This window comes from Chinchilla lanigera, unplaced genomic scaffold (genome assembly GCF_000276665.1).
Source record: "Chinchilla lanigera isolate Chin_1 unplaced genomic scaffold, ChiLan1.0 scaffold00067, whole genome shotgun sequence".
NCBI classification, from domain to species: Eukaryota; Metazoa; Chordata; class Mammalia; order Rodentia; family Chinchillidae; genus Chinchilla; species Chinchilla lanigera.
This window is the reverse complement of record NW_004955468.1, coordinates 129,954-148,436: the sequence shown is the minus strand read 5'-3', so window position 1 is coordinate 148,436 and position 18,483 is coordinate 129,954. Positions and strand designations below refer to the sequence as shown.

At 55.0% G+C, this 18,483-nt stretch overlaps 3 protein-coding genes across 3 annotated transcripts in view; 2 read left to right on the top strand and 1 right to left on the bottom strand.

Annotated features, from left to right (window-relative positions):
* LOC106150199 (translation initiation factor IF-2-like) overlaps positions 1-481 on the top strand; it is a gene marked incomplete in the record, with an annotated part of 5,311 nt that extends 4,830 nt beyond the window's left edge. The window contains 1 exon segment of the mRNA XM_013522284.1: positions 1-481. Coding sequence (XP_013377738.1) covers positions 1-387 — 387 coding nt within the window.
* Plekhg2 (pleckstrin homology domain containing, family G (with RhoGef domain) member 2) overlaps positions 1-10,175 on the top strand; it is an 11,219-nt gene extending 1,044 nt beyond the window's left edge. The window contains 19 exon segments of the mRNA XM_013522376.1: positions 468-592; positions 1,240-1,499; positions 1,575-1,675; positions 2,647-2,713; positions 2,833-2,879; positions 3,124-3,274; positions 3,573-3,710; positions 3,894-4,094; positions 5,213-5,305; positions 5,394-5,480; positions 5,781-5,814; positions 5,902-6,003; positions 6,094-6,141; positions 6,215-6,253; positions 6,403-6,419; positions 7,094-7,270; positions 7,374-8,277; positions 8,358-9,847; positions 9,849-10,175. Of these exon segments, the coding sequence (XP_013377830.1) occupies positions 490-592; positions 1,240-1,499; positions 1,575-1,675; positions 2,647-2,713; positions 2,833-2,879; positions 3,124-3,274; positions 3,573-3,710; positions 3,894-4,094; positions 5,213-5,305; positions 5,394-5,480; positions 5,781-5,814; positions 5,902-6,003; positions 6,094-6,141; positions 6,215-6,253; positions 6,403-6,419; positions 7,094-7,270; positions 7,374-8,277; positions 8,358-9,847; positions 9,849-9,914 (4,125 nt within the window). The 5' untranslated portion in view covers positions 468-489 and the 3' untranslated portion in view covers positions 9,915-10,175.
* Positions 10,176-16,178: 6,003 nt separating this feature from the next.
* Positions 16,179-18,193, bottom strand: Rps16 (ribosomal protein S16). The gene is made up of 5 exons (XM_005399771.2): positions 18,077-18,193; positions 17,838-17,939; positions 16,634-16,730; positions 16,476-16,523; positions 16,179-16,386 (listed from the first exon to the last, which is right to left on the bottom strand). Exons 1-5 carry the CDS (start codon positions 18,122-18,124, stop codon positions 16,241-16,243), a joined length of 441 nt encoding a protein of 146 aa, XP_005399828.1. The 5' UTR covers positions 18,125-18,193; the 3' UTR covers positions 16,179-16,240.
* Between the last annotated feature and the right edge of the window lie 290 nt (positions 18,194-18,483).

The window sequence follows — 18,483 nt, the reverse complement described above, 5'->3', positions numbered from 1 at the left end:
TGCAAGGGGGTGGAAGCTCAGGGCCAGGGCCCCAGCGCGCAGCCCTCGGCGGGGGAGGGAGCTGTCTGCAGGACCCTGGCATCCGGTCCCCCAGCCTCCGCCCTCCCCTGGGACCCCGCGGCCTCCCGCCCACAGCTTTTCCCAGCCCTGCCCCTCGCCCTCCGCTCCAGCCAGAGCGTAGACGTTCCCAGGATCCCTGAGCCTGGGGCCGGGGCCGCAGGACTGTGGCTTCTGCGACTCTTGCTCTCCTCGCACTTCTTTGTCTCAACCTTTCCATCTTCTTTTCCACGCTCTTTACTTTTTCCCCTCTCCGTCACTTTGTCTGTGGTCCTCCGGCCCGTTAGTGGCTCCCGGAGGTCCCTCTCTGGATTTAGGCCGGTCCTCTAATTCCCAGTGCCCCCCCGTCTGTGAGTTTGGGCGGCAAGAAGACCTGTGGGTCCTCTACCCAAGGAGGCAACTTTCTGCAGGTGGCTGCTGTGTCACTCAGCCATGCCTGAAGGGGCCCGGGGACTCAGCTTGTCCAGACCCAGCCTCGGGTGTGGCCACAGAGGCGAAGCCTGCGACTGCCCAGCGGTGTGTGAGACTCGGACAGGTGAGCAGCCGAGGCAGGGGTGGAGCCTATGGGCGTTTGATCTTTCCTTCCTGCAAGCCCCCTGGGGTTGTGCAGGGTGACAGCCGCGCCCCGCCCCACCCACACAGAGCCCCAAGCTGGTGTTCCTAGTGACAGTTCAGAGGGGCGGGGCGGGGTGCAGTGCTCAGGGCTGTGAGAGGAAGTACCCCTTGACGGGTCAGGCTTCAAGGAGTTAGGCAAAGACCAGAGAGTTCCACAGCCGCGTGACAGTGTGTGCAAGGCCCAGAGCCGCTGCTTTAAATAATTGAGAGTGAGTAAATGTGAGTTGGGGGGGAGGTAAGATGAGATGGCAGGAAGACTGCAGGCTGGAGAGACAGGCCAGGGTCACACTGCACTGATTTGAGGAGTTTTGGGTGTTATCCTGAAGGGGTTGTACTCCTGGGGATGACAGGGTCAGATGGGAGGGTTAATAAAGATCTCCCTGCTGATGTATGGAGGTGAATTAGAGGTCTGAAGCCCGGGGAGAACCCAGATAGGACAGGACAGGACTGGACCAAGGCAGTACAGTAAGAAAGAGAGGAGGGAGCCTGTGGGAAAGTGGTTAGCCAGCTGTGGGAGTGTGGAGGCCATGGGAAGTGGAACTTGACTTCCTATTCCACATCCCACAGCCCCTGCCATGGCCTCCCCGCGAGGTTCTGGGAGCTCCACCTCCCTGAGCACAGTGGGCTCTGAAGGGGACCCAGCCCCAGGGCCCACCCCAGTCTGCTCAGCCTCCAGGCCAGAGCCCCTGCCGGGGCCCCCTATCCGCCTGCATCTGTCACCTGTGGGGATCCCGGGTTCAGCAAAACCCTCAAGGCTGGAGCGTGTGGCCCGAGAGATCGTGGAGACTGAGCGGGCCTACGTCCGGGACCTCCGCAGCATCGTGGAGGTGAGGCAGGCAGGCGACCCGGGGCGGTGCCCGTGGGCCAGGCCCTTGGCCCTGGTGACCTAGTCATCCCTGCAGGACTACCTAGGCCCTCTGCTGGACGGCAGCGGCCTGGGGCTGAGCATGGAGCAGGTGGGCACGCTGTTTGCCAACATCGAGGATATCTACGAGTTCAGCAGGTGAGGAGCGAGTGGGACAGGAAGGGGTGCTGGCCCCTCGGGGCTCGGGGCTGTGTCCCAACCTGAACCTTGGAGCCCCACTTGGCATAGTGGTGCACACCTGTAATCCCAGCACTGTGGGAGCTGAGGAAGGAGGATCACAAGTTGAGCCCAACGTGGGCGACCTAACAAGACCCCATCTCAAAATAAAAAATTTAAAAAGGGTTGAGGACGTAGCTCAGTGTGAAGACTCTGGGCTCAATCCCAGTAGCACCAAAAAAAAAAGAACCCTTGAAACCCTTTATCTCCCTCTTCGGGCTAGTCTGAGGGGCGTGGTGACCTCAGACAGGGATCACAGCACAGTGAGGGCTCAGAGTAGGGTCACAGAAGTCTAGGCATGCAGATGAGGTCCGCCATTCGGGACGGGGCCTGGCATGAGGGTGGAGTTTCAGTGCCACGTCCGGTCTGGGCTCATGGTGAACCTGAGAGTCATATGGTGTCCACAGATCACGACCACATGAGCCTTCAGATGACCACCTTGTCCTGGGAATGCCCAAGACATTCCCAACTTTCGCACTCCACAGCGCTCATCCAGGGACACTGTTTGGTCTCAGACAAAGCAGGATGGTTGGTCGCTGTCATGTGAGGGCTGTCAGGGCTTGTGATGCTCGAATCCCTTGAGGAGATTGCAGAATCTTAAGCTCATCCCTGGGACCACGGTGGCCTTTGTGGGCAGCACATGTCCCCTCACCCCAGCTCACACCAGCTGTGACAAACTTTCAGGCTGAGGGTCATGAAGCTGTCCGAGGACACAGTCGGAGGAGGCTTTGGTCTCCCATGTGGCCTCAGAGACCTTTTCTCGGCATGCAGTGTCCTTTTAGGGAGTCTAGCAGTCACTGAGTACCCAGCCCTGCAGGCGGTTGGGACGTCTCCCGGGGCCTCCCCTGGGGGATGTGGAGGCAGGGCAGGTGCTCACCCTCTGTCCCCTACAGTGAGCTCTTAGAGGACCTGGAGAGCAGCAGCAGTGCGGGGGGAATCGCCGAGTGCTTTGTGCAGAGGGTGAGCAAGCAGGCGGGCTGGGCCGGGAGGGGCCTCAGCGGGGGTCAGCAGCCTGTGCAAGGCTGGAGTGGGTAGGGGAGCCAGGACCTGGGTCTCCCTGACTGCCATGTCCCCCGCAGAGCGAGGATTTTGACATCTACACTTTATACTGCATGAACTATCCCAGGTGAGGGGCAGGGTGCCCCTGGGCCCCAGGCCGAGCCCTGAGCTGGTGTCCCAGCCCTCCCTCCTCTGCCCTGCCAACCCCCCAGTGTTATCCCTGCCGGACCAGGGTGCTAACTGACCTCTCCCTCACTCCCCCCTGACCCCTGCCAGACCCTGACTGCCCCCAAACCCTGGCCACTCGCGGACCCCTCCCAGCCCTACCCGCTGGAGCTGCCAGCCCCTGCTGACCCGTGCTGTGCCCCCAGCTCCCTGGCCCTGCTCCGGGAGCTGTCGCTGTCCCCGCCAGCAGCCCTGTGGCTGCAGGAGCGCCAGACCCAGCTTCATCACTCACTGCCCCTGCAGAGCTTCCTGCTGAAACCGGTTCAGCGCATCCTCAAGTACCATCTGCTGCTGCAGGTCGGCTTTGGGTCCTGGGGGCCCTGCTGGAGGTGGGGGGGGGTCTCACACCTCAGCCACGGGCTGTTTCTTCAAGAGGGGGCGTAAGAGTCCTGCAAGGCCTGAGACTTTTTTTCTACCTTTCTCTGCTCAGCTGTGCAGAGGGGGGCCATCTGGGCCCTAGAAACGGGCCAGTGGTGGTGTCGGGTCTTCCTGGCAAGAGAGGACTGGCACCTGGGATCCCATAGTCTCCTGTGCCACTCATTCTCCCCCTCCCGCCCTTTTCCTCCTCTCCCTACATGCCTGGTGCTGCCGGCAGGAACTAGGCAAGCACTGGGCAGAAGGCCCGGGTGCTGGAGGCCGTGAGATGGTGGAGGAAGCCATTGTGTCTATGACAGCAGTCGCCTGGTACATCAATGACATGAAGCGCAAGCAGGAGCACGCGGCACGCCTCCAGGTGGCCCAGGGTGGGGTGGGAGGCGAGGCCGGCCTCGGGGGGGCCATGAGGAGGATGGGGCAGTGCTTCAAGCCTTGGGGGGTTGGCTCAGTCAGCGAGTCCCCTTTTCCAACCCCCTACCTTGTCCTGTTCGTGTGTGCCACCCGCCCATACCTGCCTCTGTGCCTGGCGGGGCCCCTGCAGGAGGTACAGCGGCGGCTAGGAGGTTGGACCGGCCCAGAGCTCAGTGCTTTTGGGGAGCTGGTGCTGGAAGGTGCTTTCCGAGGTGGCGGAGGGGGCGGCCCCCGGCTTCGAGGCGGGGAACGGCTGCTCTTCCTGTTCTCTCGGATGCTGCTTGTGGCCAAGCGCCGGGGGCCCGAATACACATACAAGGGCCACATCTTTGTGAGTTGGGGATGGCTCGGGCTGCGCTGTCACAATGCACTGTGCATTTTGTATTCCTACGCTTATGTGCCTAAAGGGGTGAACCAGGGACAGCCTGGCTTGAGAGAATCACATTTTCTTGAGTTCAAGAATAGAGTAAGGCTGGGCATGGTGGCGCACACCTGTAATCCCAACCCTCGAGAGGCTGAGACAGGAAGATTGCTGTGAGTTCAAGGCCAGTCTGGACTTCAGAGTGAGACTGTGTTTAAAAAAATCAAAGAAGCCGGGCATAGTGGCACATGCCTGTAATCCCAGCACTCAGAAGGCTGAGGCAGGAGGATCTTGGCAAGTTCGAGACCAGCCTGGGCTACAAAGTGAGCACAAGGCCAGCCTGAACTGCATAGTGAGACCCTGTCTCAAAAAGACAAAAAACAAAAAAAAACAAATTTAAAATCAAAGAAGGAAATAAAAAAAAGAGAATAGGGGTGAGACCAGGTGTGAGACTGCAGGAGTGGTGATCCTGGCAGCCTCAGGGGCTGAAGTGGGAGGACCAGGAATTGTGTCTGGTCTGGGGAATTTAGTGAGATACTGTTTCAAAAGCAAGGAGCCAGGACATTGGGGATGTAGATCAGTGGTAGCATGCTCACCTGGCAACCATGAGGCTTTGGGCTCAGTCCATAGCATTACAGAGAAAAAGAGACAGAGAAAAGAAAGTAAGGGACCCCGGGCATGGTGGCTCACGCCTGTAATCCCAGCACTCAGGAGGCTGAGGCAGGAGGATCGTTGTAAGATCAAGACCAACCTGGGCTCCAAAGTGAGCTCAAGGCCAGCCTGAACTGCATAGTGAGACCCTGTCTCAAAAACAAAAACAAAACAAAACAAAAAAAAAATAGAATGGAAGAAAGTAAGGGGTCAGGTGGGGTGGAGGCCCACAGGAAAGGACTGGACGTGCCCATAGGCAGTGTCTTCCTGGGGAGCAGCGGTCCTGCTTCGTGATGGTGATAGGGGAGGGTCTGGCGAGGGAGAGAGCAGAGCCCAGCGGGTGGGGAGCAGTCAAACTCACAGGGTGCGTGTTTGGGTAGGGGCCCAACTCTGCCTCATGGCTGAGCTCTGACCTTGCTGTGCCCGCCCCCCCCCAGTGCTGCAACCTGAGTGTGAGCGAGAGCCCTCGAGACCCTCTAGGGTTCAAGGTGTCCGACCTGACCATTCCCAAGCACAGGCACCTGCTTCAGGTGAGCACCGGTGGGGCTGGCCAGGCAGTCGCCCCCACCCTGGACCTGCTCTTGGCTCCCTGGCTCCACCTACCCCACTCGCCCCCAGGCCAAGAACCAAGAAGAAAAAAGGCTGTGGATTCACTGTCTCCAGCGCCTCTTCTTCGAGAACCACCCCGCCTCCATCCCAGCTAAGGTAGGGCTCCTACCACAGCAGGGGGCCCTTGGAGTACCACACACACACACACACACACACACCCCCGCCGTAGTGTTAAAAGGCCTGATGAGGGCACACACACGTTTCTGTAACATGACTGCTAAAAGTGCAGAATTATGCTACCTGAATCTGAACCCTACCTCCACCACTCTTTCTGCATTGTGACCCTGGGCAAGTGACTTAACCTTTCTGGGCCTGATGTGAGGAAGCACCTATTCGTGGGAATGGCCATGGTGCTTGGGGCCAGCACTGGCTAACGTGCATCCTCGTCTGTTTCAGGCAAAACAAGTCCTCCTTGAAAACAGCCTGCACTGTGAGTTGGGACTTGGGTTGGGAGGATGCTCAGAAAAATTACTTCGAGGGAAAAAGTAGGCTGTTAGCCCCAAAACTCTCCCCACAGGTGCTCCGAAAAGTAAGCCTATCTCAGAGCCCCCAACACCCCCGCTCGGGTCTCCCCTACCTCAAGATACTAAAACTTTCACCCCTGGCCGGAGAAACACAGGTACATGAGACAGGGTGCTGAGTGTGGCCCCCTTCCCCCGCGGTGCCTGGAGCTGGACTCCTGACCACCTGTCCCCTGCCTCTCCCACAGCGCCATCTCCGGGACCCCTGAGCAGCCGCCGTGGCCGCAGGCAGTCTGGTGAGTTTACCGCCCAAGGTGAGCCAGGGGCTCGGGCAGGTATGGGCTGCTGACGTAACTCTGTCCTCCCCAGAGCCGGTGAAGGACTCTTTTGTCGAGTTTCCACAGAATGGTCAGTGACTGGCTCCTGTCTGTTTGTCTGTCCTTCCCCGGGGGGTACCCAGGGTGGATGGGGAGGAGGGGAGGAGGCAGCTCATAAGTTACAAGGAATCACACACAATCCTATATCTCACTGACTTTTCTCTTCTTGTCCATCCCCAGCTAAGCCTATATTCAAGGTAAGAAATGGCCCAAGTAGGATCTGAGAACCTGGACTCTTGGGTCTGACGGAGAAACTTAAATTCCAGAATCCTGGGTCTGAGTAAGAAACAGGATTGGGCCGGTCGTGGTGGCCCACACCTGTACTTGGGTGGCTGAGGCAGAAGCATTGCCCTGAGTTCGAGGCCAGCCTCGGCTACATAGTGAGTTCAAGGCCAGCCTGAAATGCACAGGAGACCCTGTCTCAAGAAAGAAGGAAGGGAAGGGGAGGGAAAGAAAGAAAGAAAAGAGAGAGGGAGCGAGCAAGGGAGGGAGAGAGGGAGAAAAAGAATGAATTGGGCTGAGTGCAGTGGCACCTGCCTGTAATCCCAGCTGTTTAGGAGGCTGAGGCAGGAAGAGCTCAGTTTTAAGCCCCAACTGAGTGACTTAGTGAGACCCTGTTTGAGAATGAAAAGCTGCTGGGGATATAGCTCAGTGTGAAGGCCCTGGATTCCACCTGAAGTACTAAAAAAAAACCCAGCTAGATAGAGATGTAACTTAGTGGGGTAGAGCACTTGCTTAGCGTGTGTGAGACCAAGTTTAATCCCCAGTACTGAAAAAAAAAGTTGGGGGGTTGAGGCTCAGATTCCTCATCTGGTAAGGAAAGGGACGGGGCCCTCTTGCTTCTTGCCTTCATCCCCGCTCCTCCGCACAGCATGCTGGCAGTGAAGGGGAGCTCTATGCCCCCTCAGAATCACAGCCACCAGTGTCAGTTCCTGCATCCGCTGAAGACCTGGAGGATGCTGGGCCCCCCACACTGGACCCCTCTGGAACCTCCATCACTGAAGAAATCCTGGAACTGCTGAATCAGAGAGGCCTTCGGGATCTGGGGGTGAGCTGGGCATTCTTGGGGCTCCAGGCTCCAGCAGGCAGAGCCAGGAACAGGGTGGTCAGTCCACCCTGGTATCTTCGGCTTCTTTCTGTGCCCACTACAGCCAGCCACCAATGACATTCCCAAGTTCCCTGGAGATTCCCAGGTGCCAGCCGACAGCGAAACCCTCACATTCCAAGCCCTGCCCAGCCGAGACTCTTCAGAAGAGGAGGAGGAGGAAGAGCTGGAGCCGGATGAACGGGAGCCTTCCCCACTCCACGTCTTAGAGGGGCTTGAGAGTTCCAGTGCAGTTGAAATTCCCGACATTCCCAGCCTTGCCAAGATTCCTGACGTACCCGACCTCCCTGAAATTCCCGAAGTTCCCCACCATCCCAGTCTCTCTGACATTCCCAGTGTTTTTGAAATGCCCCGCCTTCCAGCCATGCCTGACGTCCCCGATATTCCCAGTCTTTCTGATTCTCCTGCCCTGCCCGGTGACTCCTGGTTCCCCGGGCCTCTGCAGGAGCCGGCTGAGGCACTGACCACCAGGAGAGAACTGTTCCCAGGAAGCAGTCCTGGAAAACCGGGAGAGCCTACTTCAGGAAGCAGGGTCGGGCAGGCTGAGGAGGAAGAAGGGGTAGTGTTCCCAGATTTCCAGCCTCAGGCTATTGCCCAAACTCAGGGATTCCCAGGTGAGCTGGAATTCCGCTCTTGCTCCGAAATCCGGAGTGCCTGGCAGGCATTGGATCAGGGGCAGCTGGCCCGGGCCCGGCCAGGCTTCCCAGAGCCACTGCTGATCCTGGAGGACTCGGATCTGGGTGGAAGCAGTGGGAGTGGGAAGGCAGGAGCCCGGCATTCGGAGCGGGCAGCATCCCGTGTGCGAGAACTGGCCCGGCTCTACAGTGAGCGGATCCAGCAGATGCAGCGGGCCGAGACGTGGGCATCGGCCAATGCCCCCCGCCGCAGGCCACGGGTCCTGGCCCAGCCCCAGACAACCCCCTGCCCGCCCCAGGAACAGGCCGAGCCTGGTGAGCTCTGGGTATGTGGTTGGCAGAGGTGGCCCGGGCTGGGGCATTGGTGCTCACTGGGTCCTTTTGTCTGCACACAGGGCCCTTTCCCGCCTTTGGACACGTGTTGGTATGTGAGTTGGCCTTCCCGCTGACCTGTGCCCAGCAGTCTGTCCGCCTGGGCCCTGCTGCCCGTATTCAAGCTGCCACACCCTTGACTAAACAGAGAGGCCACCTGGGTGGCCAGAGTCTAAATGCTTCAGATTTGCCTGAGCAAGACCAACTGGACATCCACATTCCGGCTCCTCCAGCCTTGCCTGAGCAAGGAGCGCTCCACGGTGTCCCGACCCCAGCCACGTCACCCAGGCAAGGAGGCCCTGCAGACACCCAGCTTCCATCGGTTTCAACTTTGCCTGATCAAAGCCACCTGGAGATCGGAGTTCCAGCTGCCACTCCTGTGCCTGAGCCTAGAAGTGACGTGGATATACAGGTTTCATCCACGAGCTGCTCTTCTGGTCAAGGGTGCCATGTGGACATCCAAATTCCAACCACTCCAGCCGTGTCCAAGCAGGGAAGTTGTCCTGAGATCATAGTTTTAGCCACCACTCCTTTCGCCAAGGAAGAAGGCCACCTAGATAGCCAGAACCCAACCAACATCCCAGGGGCTGGAGAGGGAGGTCCCAGGGGTGATCAGTGCCCCGCCACTGTCTGCGGCCAAGCCATCAGCCCTTTGTTGAGGCCTGGAAGTAGCCTGGACCATCACCTCCCACCCAGCAACCCTCTGCCCTTGTCACATGACCTCCCGGATATTCCTGTTCCGGGTGCCTTGCCCCTGCCTGAACACGGAGGGAACCTGGACAGTCAAATTGCAGCGAGCTCACCTCTGTCTTTATCTGAGAACCTCCTGGACGTTCAGGTTCCAGCTGCCACCCCTTTGCCTCAGCCCCAAGGCCTCACGGACATTCAAGCCCAAGCCCTGCCTTCTTTGCCCAAGCAGGGCGACCCCCCAGCCATCCAGGGCCCCACTGCCACAGCATCGCCTCAGGAGCATGGCCTTGGAGACACACAGGCCGCCAAACTCACACCTGTGTTCAGGCAGCAAGAACTCCCCAACATGTGCATTCCAGCCACCACTTTACCTGAGCAAGACAGGTCCCAGGACATTCAAAGCCTGGTGCCCACCCCAGTCCAGACCACTGGGGCTTTATCCAAAGCAGGAGGCTCCTCAGGCTCTCTTGTTGCCAGGTCAGAGTCTACAGACTTGACCCCACCCCACAGCCCCCCGCCCCCTACCCGTCAGCTCCTGGGCCCCAGTGCGGCTGCCCTCTCAAGATACCTGGCAGCCTCATACATCAGCCAGAGCCTGGCTCGCAGACAGGGGCCTGGGGGAGAGGGCCCCCCAGCCTCCCGGGGCCCCTGGTCCTCTGCACCCACATCTCGAGCACCTTCACCCCCGCCCCAGCCCCAGCCCCCACCGCCCCCGGCCAGGCGGCTCAGCTACGCCACCACGGTCAGCATTCAAGTGGGAGGGGGGGGGCGGCTTCGGCCAGCCAAGGCTCAGGTCAGGTTGAACCACCCTGCTCTCTTAGCCCCCCACCCAGGAGCCTATGGGCCTTCACAGAGCCCAGGGAGCTCCTGATGCCCTTTCCCACATGTGATGCAAGATGTCAGGCTTCCCAAAAAGCAGTGACTTCAGCCAGTGCCACACACTCCCAGAATTTCACCCAGAAATCCTGACATGGGTCTAGAAGTGGGTGCAGCTTTGTAGCCCCTTGGACCTGTTTTCACACATGGCCCTTTTTGCTTTGATCAACAGGGATGAGGAAGGGATGTCATTAATATTTCGTTAACATGGAACTGTGTGTTTTCCCCTTCTGAATGTGTATGGGGGGTTTGACAAGATGTGATGACTGGGAAGAGCTGACAGAGTATGATCACTGGTTCTGAGAATTTGGGGGATCTCAAAAGTCTGAGGATTACTAGAAATGGGTGAGGATGTAGCTCGGCAGCACAGCGCCTGCCTGAGAATTACGAGAAATGGACCTGGTAATGTCAAGGTGTGTGACTTCAAGGCATTCACAAACTGTTCATTGGGAAATCCAGGTTAAGTCCCTCCCAGCTGGGGATACAGCTCATTGGAAGGTCAGTTGCCAATAAGTGCAAGGTTCTGGGTTCATACCCAACACTGAAAAAAAGGCCCTACAATCCCAGCACACAGGAGGCTGAGGGAGGAGGGTCAAGTGAGTTCAAGGCCAGCCTGAACTACATAGCAAGGCCCTATCTCAAAATGAAAAGCAGGGGGCTTACTCCAGGTAGATCCCCGAAGTTCTTTTTTTTTTTTTTTTTTTTGTCTTTTTGAGATGGTCTCACTATGTAGTTCAGGCTAGCCTTGAGCTCACTTTGTAGCCCGGGCTGGTCTTGAACATGCGACGATCCTCCTGCCTCAGCCTCCTGAGTACTGGGATTATAGGCGTGTGCCACTACACCCGGCTGAAGTTCATTTTCTTAGCAACTTAATGAGCATCCAGCTCTTGTCCCATGATTTTTTTCTTTTTTGTCTTTTTGAGACAGGGTCTGCTATGCAGTTCAAGCTGGTCTTTAACTCACTTTGTAGCCAAGGCTGGCCTCAAACTTGCAACCATCCTCCTGCCTCAGCCTCCCAAGTGCCGGGGTTACAGGTGTGCGCCACCATGCATAGCTCTCGTCCCACAATTATCCATTCATCTCACATGCCTGGCTGTTCTTCTGTCTTCCCCTCAGATGATTAACTTTTCGTCTTCCAAACTACTGTGTTACCTATATGTGCTGCTTATCCAACTCTCTACCCCTTTATTCTTCCACCCTTCCCCCATGTAACTTTCCATCCCTCCGGCAGCCCATCCATCCATCATTCTACCTGTCCATCTCCATCCTGCACCATCCTGCCCTCCCTCCACGTTTCATCTCTCATCCACCTCATTCACCCGTTTCCAAGTCCATTAGCCCATCTGTCCCTCGTCTGGGTTCTGGATCTTGATACTACAGAGCTTCAGAGACTGTTCCGTGCTGACACCAGGGCGGCTCCATCTTGGGGCTCTAGTTTCCCTTGGCAGTCCCCCCCACCCATGAATATCTTGTGCCCACCCACACACATCACATCCTTCACCGCCCCCCCTTGGGGACTGCAACAATTCCTCAACATACTCCCACAGAATAACTCAGGTCAGAGAGAGACAAAAGGCTTTTATGGTGGGGCTCTCCTGCCCCCTCCTTCCTGAAATGGTGGGCTCAGTGAGCATAATTTAAGCAGTTTAATGATAATAGCTGCTTCTATCAAATATTTAACATCTTGTGCTTTAGCACGCTAATCTTCCCTACAATTCTCCAAGGCCTCACTGTGTCATGGTGGTGAATTCAAGTCCCATCTTTTCTCCTTGGTGTGTGACCTTCCTCTCAGCCTGTTTGCTTGTGTACAAAATGACAATGCCTGTTTCCTGGCACTGACCCCAGCATCCAGTGAGCGTACCCTCTCACTCCCCAGATGTGCCTGAAGCCTCTGGCTCAGCGGGGAATCCATTCAAATCACCCACACACACATCTATACTAAGGGCCCGTTGAATCAGAACCTTCAGAGCAGAGCCTGGGAATCTGAATGTTAGCGGCTGGGTACTGGCACAGAGCTGGCTGAGAACTGACTAGCTGCGTACCATCAGCATTCCAGTCGGGTTTCTGTGAGCTTATTTGATTTAGGTCTTCACAATATCCCTAAAAGGCAAGTGAGGGTATGTTTTTGTTGTGTTGTTTTGTTTTTTGGTTGGTGCTGGGAATCAAACCCACAGCCTCATGCATGCTAGACAAGCGCTTTCACTGAGCTGCGCCCCCAGCTCCCATGAGGACAGCTTTTTTAGTAGCTCTAGGCATGAGGAAAGGCAGGGTCGGAGGAAGGGACCTGCCCGGTCCCACAACTGGGAGGGTGGAGAGGGCCAAAGCCTTGTGACCTCACTCAGGTCTGTGCTCTTAGATTTGTTGAGTGTGTACCCCATGCCAAAGTACCATTCTCACTGCCAGGGGCTCACGGGGAGCATCTGTGGCCCTGTGAGGTGAGCTTGTAGCCTGCTGCTCCCCGGGGACACGGGACTCTGGCAGTGTTAGGCAGCCAGCACAGGGCTGGCTCAATAAATGTTGGCTGGAGGCTTCTACTTCTTGTTTATTGAGTGACTGCTGAGCACCAGGGCCTGGGCCGAGTCCTGGGGGCCACAGTAGCTGAGGTGGCCTCCTCAGCCTACAGTGATCAAAGACTTCACTGCGGCCTTCCAGGGTCAGGACCGAGGCCGGCCCTCCCCTCCTCCATCCTGGCTGCACATTCCCAGCCGCCCCCAGCTGTACATTCCCAGCTGAAGAAAAGTTCCCAGCCTGGCTTGGGCTCCCAGCAGCGCCGGAATTCCCGGTATTCGAGGAGGCAGGGAGGGAGAAGGGGCTGTCTACTCCAAACCAGGAGTGGCTAAGGAGAGGCGGGCCCCCTCTCCAGATGTGTCCCAGCTGTGCTTCTAGGAAGGAGCTGGGAGCCTCAAAAGAGGTCTCTGAACCCTGCAGGAAAACCATAGGCCCCACCCTGTCCCTCCTCTGGGTGTCTGTGAATTCCATCCCTCCCTCCAGCCCAACTCCTACCTCTGTCCATGGCCCTAGTTCCCACTTCCTCAGGGATGCCCTTCTTGCTGGCCAAACATTATCTACCTGCTGGGGTGGCTTTTTCAGAGCTATACCTAAGACAAAGGGTGAAGCTCGTTGAAGTGTTGTATGCCTGTACTCCTAGAACTTGGGAGGCTGAGGGGCACTTGAGCCCAGGAATTAGAGGTGAGCCCAGCAACCTAAGCAACATAGTAAGATCTCATCTTAGACTATAGGGTTTTTTTGGTTTTGGTTTTTTTCCAGTACTGGGAATCAAACTCACGACCTTGGGCTTGCCAGGCAGACACTGCGCCGCTGAGCTAAATCCCCAGCCCAAGATCTCATCTTAAAGCAAAGGGTGGTGCCCACTGCCCTCCTTATCTCGGTAATACAAATGAACCCCAACTCCAATACAAAATCCATTGAGCTAGTGAACACTTTTTTGCCACCAGGATAGTTTACTCATCCAGTAACAAGAGGTCTCCTGTGTCACCAACCTCAGGGCCATCATGAAGACCCATCCTGGGAGGCTTAGGCTGGCACCTGACTGCTGCTCAGTCTGGGTACTTGGTCAGTGGCATCTCATCCAACCTTCCTCGACAGTGACATCGTTCTGGGCAGCCCCGCTTGGCGGTATGGCTCCTGTCTTAGGAAGGCCACATATGTACAAACAGGGCCATGGACAGTGAACCTGTGAAACTTCCCCCTCAACTGGCAGCAGGTCCTCCAGCTGTCTGCAGAGGCCGTCTGGAAGATTTCCACCGTCTCAACAGCAAAGTTCAGACTTCCTGTGGCTCCCTGGCTGTGGAATCACTTCCACCCCAGCTCCTCCTCCTCCTCCAACACCACCATTTTGAGACTGCTTGGAAGACGGGAAGTTGGTACAGTCACTGCAATGTTCCCCCATCAGCGCGTGGCACAGCAGACGTGTTCAAGGGGCGTGGGTGAGCAGAGAGAACCATCAGGAAACGTAGTCGGGTGTGGTGGTACACAGTTGTAATCTCAGCCCTGGGGCAGGATCACAAGTTTGAGCCCAGCTTGGGTGACAGTCACCTAGTAGGACCCTATCTTTTTTTTTTTTTTTGTCTTTTTTGAGACAGGGTCTTGCTATGCAGTTCAGGCTGGCTTTAAGCTCACTTTGTAGCCCAGGCTGGTCTCAAACTCACAACGATCCTCCTGCCTCAGCCTCCCGAGTGCTGGGATTACAAGCATGAGCCACCACATCCGGCTGAGGACCCTATTTTAAACAGGGACGTAGGTGAGTATAAAAGCCCTGGGCTCAATCCCTAGCACAAGGACAAAAAAAGAAAAGGAAAGAATGAAGTTAATGGTCAGACTGTTCTAACTGATCTGGCTCAGATGTCAACACCCCCAGAACTCACACCATAGGGCTGAGCCAGGTACCTTTTGCTGGACAAAAGTGGAGTACTCTGAGCAGATGGCCCCCAAACTGAGGGCTGTAGGGCAGGGACAGGCACTACTGGACAGTCTGTGGCTGCCTAACATGGTATCAAGAACCTCAGCTGATTGCCCAGCTCAATGTCATTTCCACTTTTGTCTTCCTCTACAGCAGGAAGAAAAACTGAAGGGCACAGCAACACACCGCCACACATTCCCCACGTGCTGGGTAACTCAGCAAGACCTTGTCTCAAAAACAGAAAGTAAACTAAACATGGTAGTGTCTGCTTGTAATCCCAGCATTAGGGAGGTTGAGACCAGAGGATCACCCAAAGTTCAAGGTCAGGCTGAATTGAACATGACCCTGCCTCAAAAATCCAAAAATTAAATATAAATAAATAAAACAAAAAGGAAGACTGAGGGTGTGGCTCGGTGTAAAGGCTCTAAATTAAATCCTTCGTACCACAAAATACAAAACTTTTTGGCCAGGCAGGCATGGTAGTACACATTTATAATCCTGTAATCCCAGAAACTGAAGCAGAAGGATCCCTGTGAGACTAGGCTGGGGATTGGTTTTGAATTCAAAACCAATCTGAATTGTGTAGCAAGACCAAGACCATTTCAAACAATAAGTAAAACAAACAAAGCCTCTTAAAACCGACACAGCCCTCACTCTCAGCTGCTGACTTCACAGATCCTACCCAGGCAGTTTGTCCTTGGTTTCCTTGTATTACAGATTACAACTGACCTTGTACACTTCCTCTGTTTTTCCTGCCAGTAAGATAGCAGTGGGGATGGGTGTATTGCAAACCCAGAACTAACACAGCGGGAGGCAGGAGGATCACTTGAGGCCATGAGTTTAAGATCAGCCTGGGCAACACAGTGAGACAGTGCCTTAAAAAACAAAAACCCATAATGAAACTGAAAAAGCTGGCACCCAGAAATAGAATGTAATAAGGAGAGGTTTCTTAGCATGTTTCAGGTTCTAGGTTTGATCCCCAACAGTGAATAAAAAACAGCAGTAAAGACAGGTGGGCGTGGTGGCACATGCCCGTAACCCCAGCTTGGGGGAGGCTAAGGCAGGAGGAGCGCTGTGAGTTTGACCTCAGCCTGGACTACAAAGCTACCTCAAGGCCAGCCTGAACTGCATAGTGAAACCATGTCTCAAAAAGACAAAAAAAAGAGGCAGGACTGCCTTGAGTTTGAGGTCAGTCTGGGCTATACGGCAAGACCCTGTTTCAAATAAAACAAAACCTCAAAAACAGCAGCGAAGGGACTAAAAAGATGGATAATGCCAGGTGTGGTGGCACCTGCCTGCCTGTAGCCCCAACTACTTGGGAGACTGAGGTAAAATAGACTGAGGAATTTAAGGACACCCATGGCAACTCAGTGAAACCCTATCTCAAAATAAAAAGCTGGGGTATGGTAATATATGCCTGTAATCCCAGCACTCTGAGAGGATAAAACAGGAAGGGATTACAAATTGAAGCCAAGCAGGGCAATTTAGTGAAATCTTATCTCAAAGTAAAAAATGACTAGGGATAGAGCTGTGTGATGGCTTGGAACCACAAAAATAAACAAAAACATAAAAAGCAAAAGGGATAAGAATGTAGCTCAATGTGAAGACATAGAGTTCAACCCCCACCACCACAAACCAATGAGACATTTAAGATAGGCTGCGATGCATGCACACACCCCCCGCCACCTCGGCTGTGCCTGCACACTGGACTCTACTGGAGGCGTAGGGAAACAGTGCATCAGCTTCTACCTGCCACTTACACCCATCCACACTTCTGGAAGGGCTAATATCAAGGCTGGCTACAGCCCTTTCTTGTATTCTATCTAATCAGAGACCCACTAGCAGAGACCACTGCATAGTTCTTGCAACCTTAAAATTCCGTGTTTATTACAAAGGTCAATGGTGATTCTTATGGTGAGCTTATCGGTAGGATTTCTGGTAACGAGCACGGGCACCAGGGCCTCCAAACTTTTTGGATTCGCAGCGACGGGGATCAGCTACCAACAGGGTCCGGTCGTACTGGATGAGAATATCTTTGATCTCTTTCTTGGAAGCCTCATCCACATCTGGAGATGAGAAACGGTGAAGATTTAGATAATCTGAATCCCTGTCGTGGCACCTACTCACCCACTAGGAAGGACCCACCTGTACTTACATTTCTGGTAATAGGCCACGAGGGCTTTGGAGATGGACTGGCGGATAGCTACAAGGAAGACACACAGTGCGAAGACAGATCAGCTTTGTGAAGCCCCAAGACGAGGGCCTCAATCCCAGGACCAATTTATAACCATCTGCCTAGGTCCTGGGACTTACCATAAATCTGGGCCACATGACCACCACCCTTCACACGGACACGGATGTCAACACCAGCAAACCGCTCCTTGCCCAGAAGCAGAACAGGCTCCAGTAACTAGTGAGACAGGAATAAACACTTTTATTTAAAGTCACAACCTGGGGCAGCTTAGGTGCATTACTGGGCATTCCTCTTTATCTGTGTGGTTGCTACTACCACCTGCCTCAATAAACAAGTGGAGGCGAGGGGCAGACTGTCACCACACTGCAGCTTCTGCCATATTCTTTCACTAGTTCCTGTGTGGATGCTTCTGTTTCGTCTGCCTTTGATCTCAGCTCACAGGATCTCCCTTCTCCCCTTTCTCTGGGCTCCATGTCCCAGCCTCGACCACTTGGAGTAGTTTCTGTTTTTGTTTTGGAACTGGGAATCGAACTCAGGGCTTTGTGCTTACCAGGCAGGCGATGTGCCTCTGAGCTATCTTCCCAGCCCTGGACTAGTTTCTAGTAACTAAGTCCAAACCACATCACTGTAAGTCTGGGACACATGACCATCTTTTCACTGATCTGGGGGCTCCAGGAGGGTAGGACCTATTGTCACCTGGGTTACTGCTGATTCTAAAGCTCAACACAAGACTGCACATACACATGCTTTAAATAAGCTGAGAGCCAATAACGACCACAATATTCAGTACCTGCCATATAAAGGAATCTCAAACATTTTATTACTTTCTAACTCACTCTGTAATCTAAGTCTCTTTCCATTCACAGCCAAATAAAGGGAGAGATCCAAACAAGGATCTGAGGAATCCCTTTCACAGACAAGTATTTAAAAAGGCTTCAATTCTCTTCTGTTCTTCTAACACCATCTACTACCTAACATCCAGACCCGACTTCAGACACTCGAGACTTCTCAGAACAGAACATTAAACCTTGTCCTAAGGTAACCCATGCTCTTGGGAAAACACAACCCGGGCCTCATAGCTCGCTGTTCCCCTTGCTACTGGTCCCTTCGGTTGGGTCAGCTTCCAAATAGCTCAGTTTGCAAAGTATCCACTTAATCTTCAACGCCGTTTTCACTTTCTCAATTCCCTTTTACATCTTCTAAAGCCAGACACAGCTATATTACTTGGTGGATTTTTCTTCCCCCAAGGCGGCTTGTGAACATCATCTAAAGCACCCCGTCTCCGAAGTGCCCTCCACCCCACGCCGTCCCAGACTCCAGCACCTTGTACTGCAGCGTGCGCGGCTCGATCATCTCCAAGGGACGCCCGTTCACCTTGATGAGACCATTGCCCCGTTTGCAGTGTGCCACGGCTGTGGCTGTCTTCTGTAGAAAACGAGGAGACAGCGGGGCCATGTGAGCTTTGCGCGCCCCGGCTGTCAGGCCGACCCCACACTCCTACCCATCGGATTCCGCCAGACCCCGGCCTCCCCGCCACACCACCGATCCAGCGCCTGGCCCACCTTGCGACCGAAGACCTGCACGGACTGCAGCGGGCCCTTAGACGGCATGGTTGCTAGCGCGGACCAGAGATCCTCACCGCGCGGCGCCGCAACCGGAAAAGGGAAGCTCGGGGCCACCCAAGCCGCTTTTCAGGGTTTGCGCATGCGTCTTGAGCGCCTCATCACGACAGGAGAGAGCTTTACGGCTCACCTTTAGTTCGGGACGGGGCCTCTGATAGTGGCGTGTAGGGCCTCTGGGAGAGGAGAGGGCGGGCCCGAGAGGGGAGGGCGGGCCTGGGGGCGGGGCGATAGAGTTGGGCGGGGTTTGGTAGATTTGGTCGTTTGGGGTTTCTACCTGCTCTCACTGGCCTTTCAGCTCTTTTTTTTTTTTTTTTTTTTTTTTTTTTTTTTTTTTTTTTTTTTTTTTT

Excerpts from the sequence above, each read along its gene's own strand:
- Rps16 (XM_005399771.2), bottom strand. The coding sequence starts at position 18,124 with ATGCCGTCTAAGGGCCCGCTGCAGTCCGTGCAGGTCTTCGGTCGCAAG. Across the intron at positions 17,940-18,076 it reads TGCAGGTCTTCGGTCGCAAG|AAGACAGCCACAGCCGTGGC; the intron begins GTGGGCCAGGCG and ends CGTTTTCTACAG. Across the intron at positions 16,524-16,633 it reads TCATGTGGCCCAGATTTATG|CTATCCGCCAGTCCATCTCC; the intron begins GTAAGTCCCAGG and ends TCTTCCTTGTAG.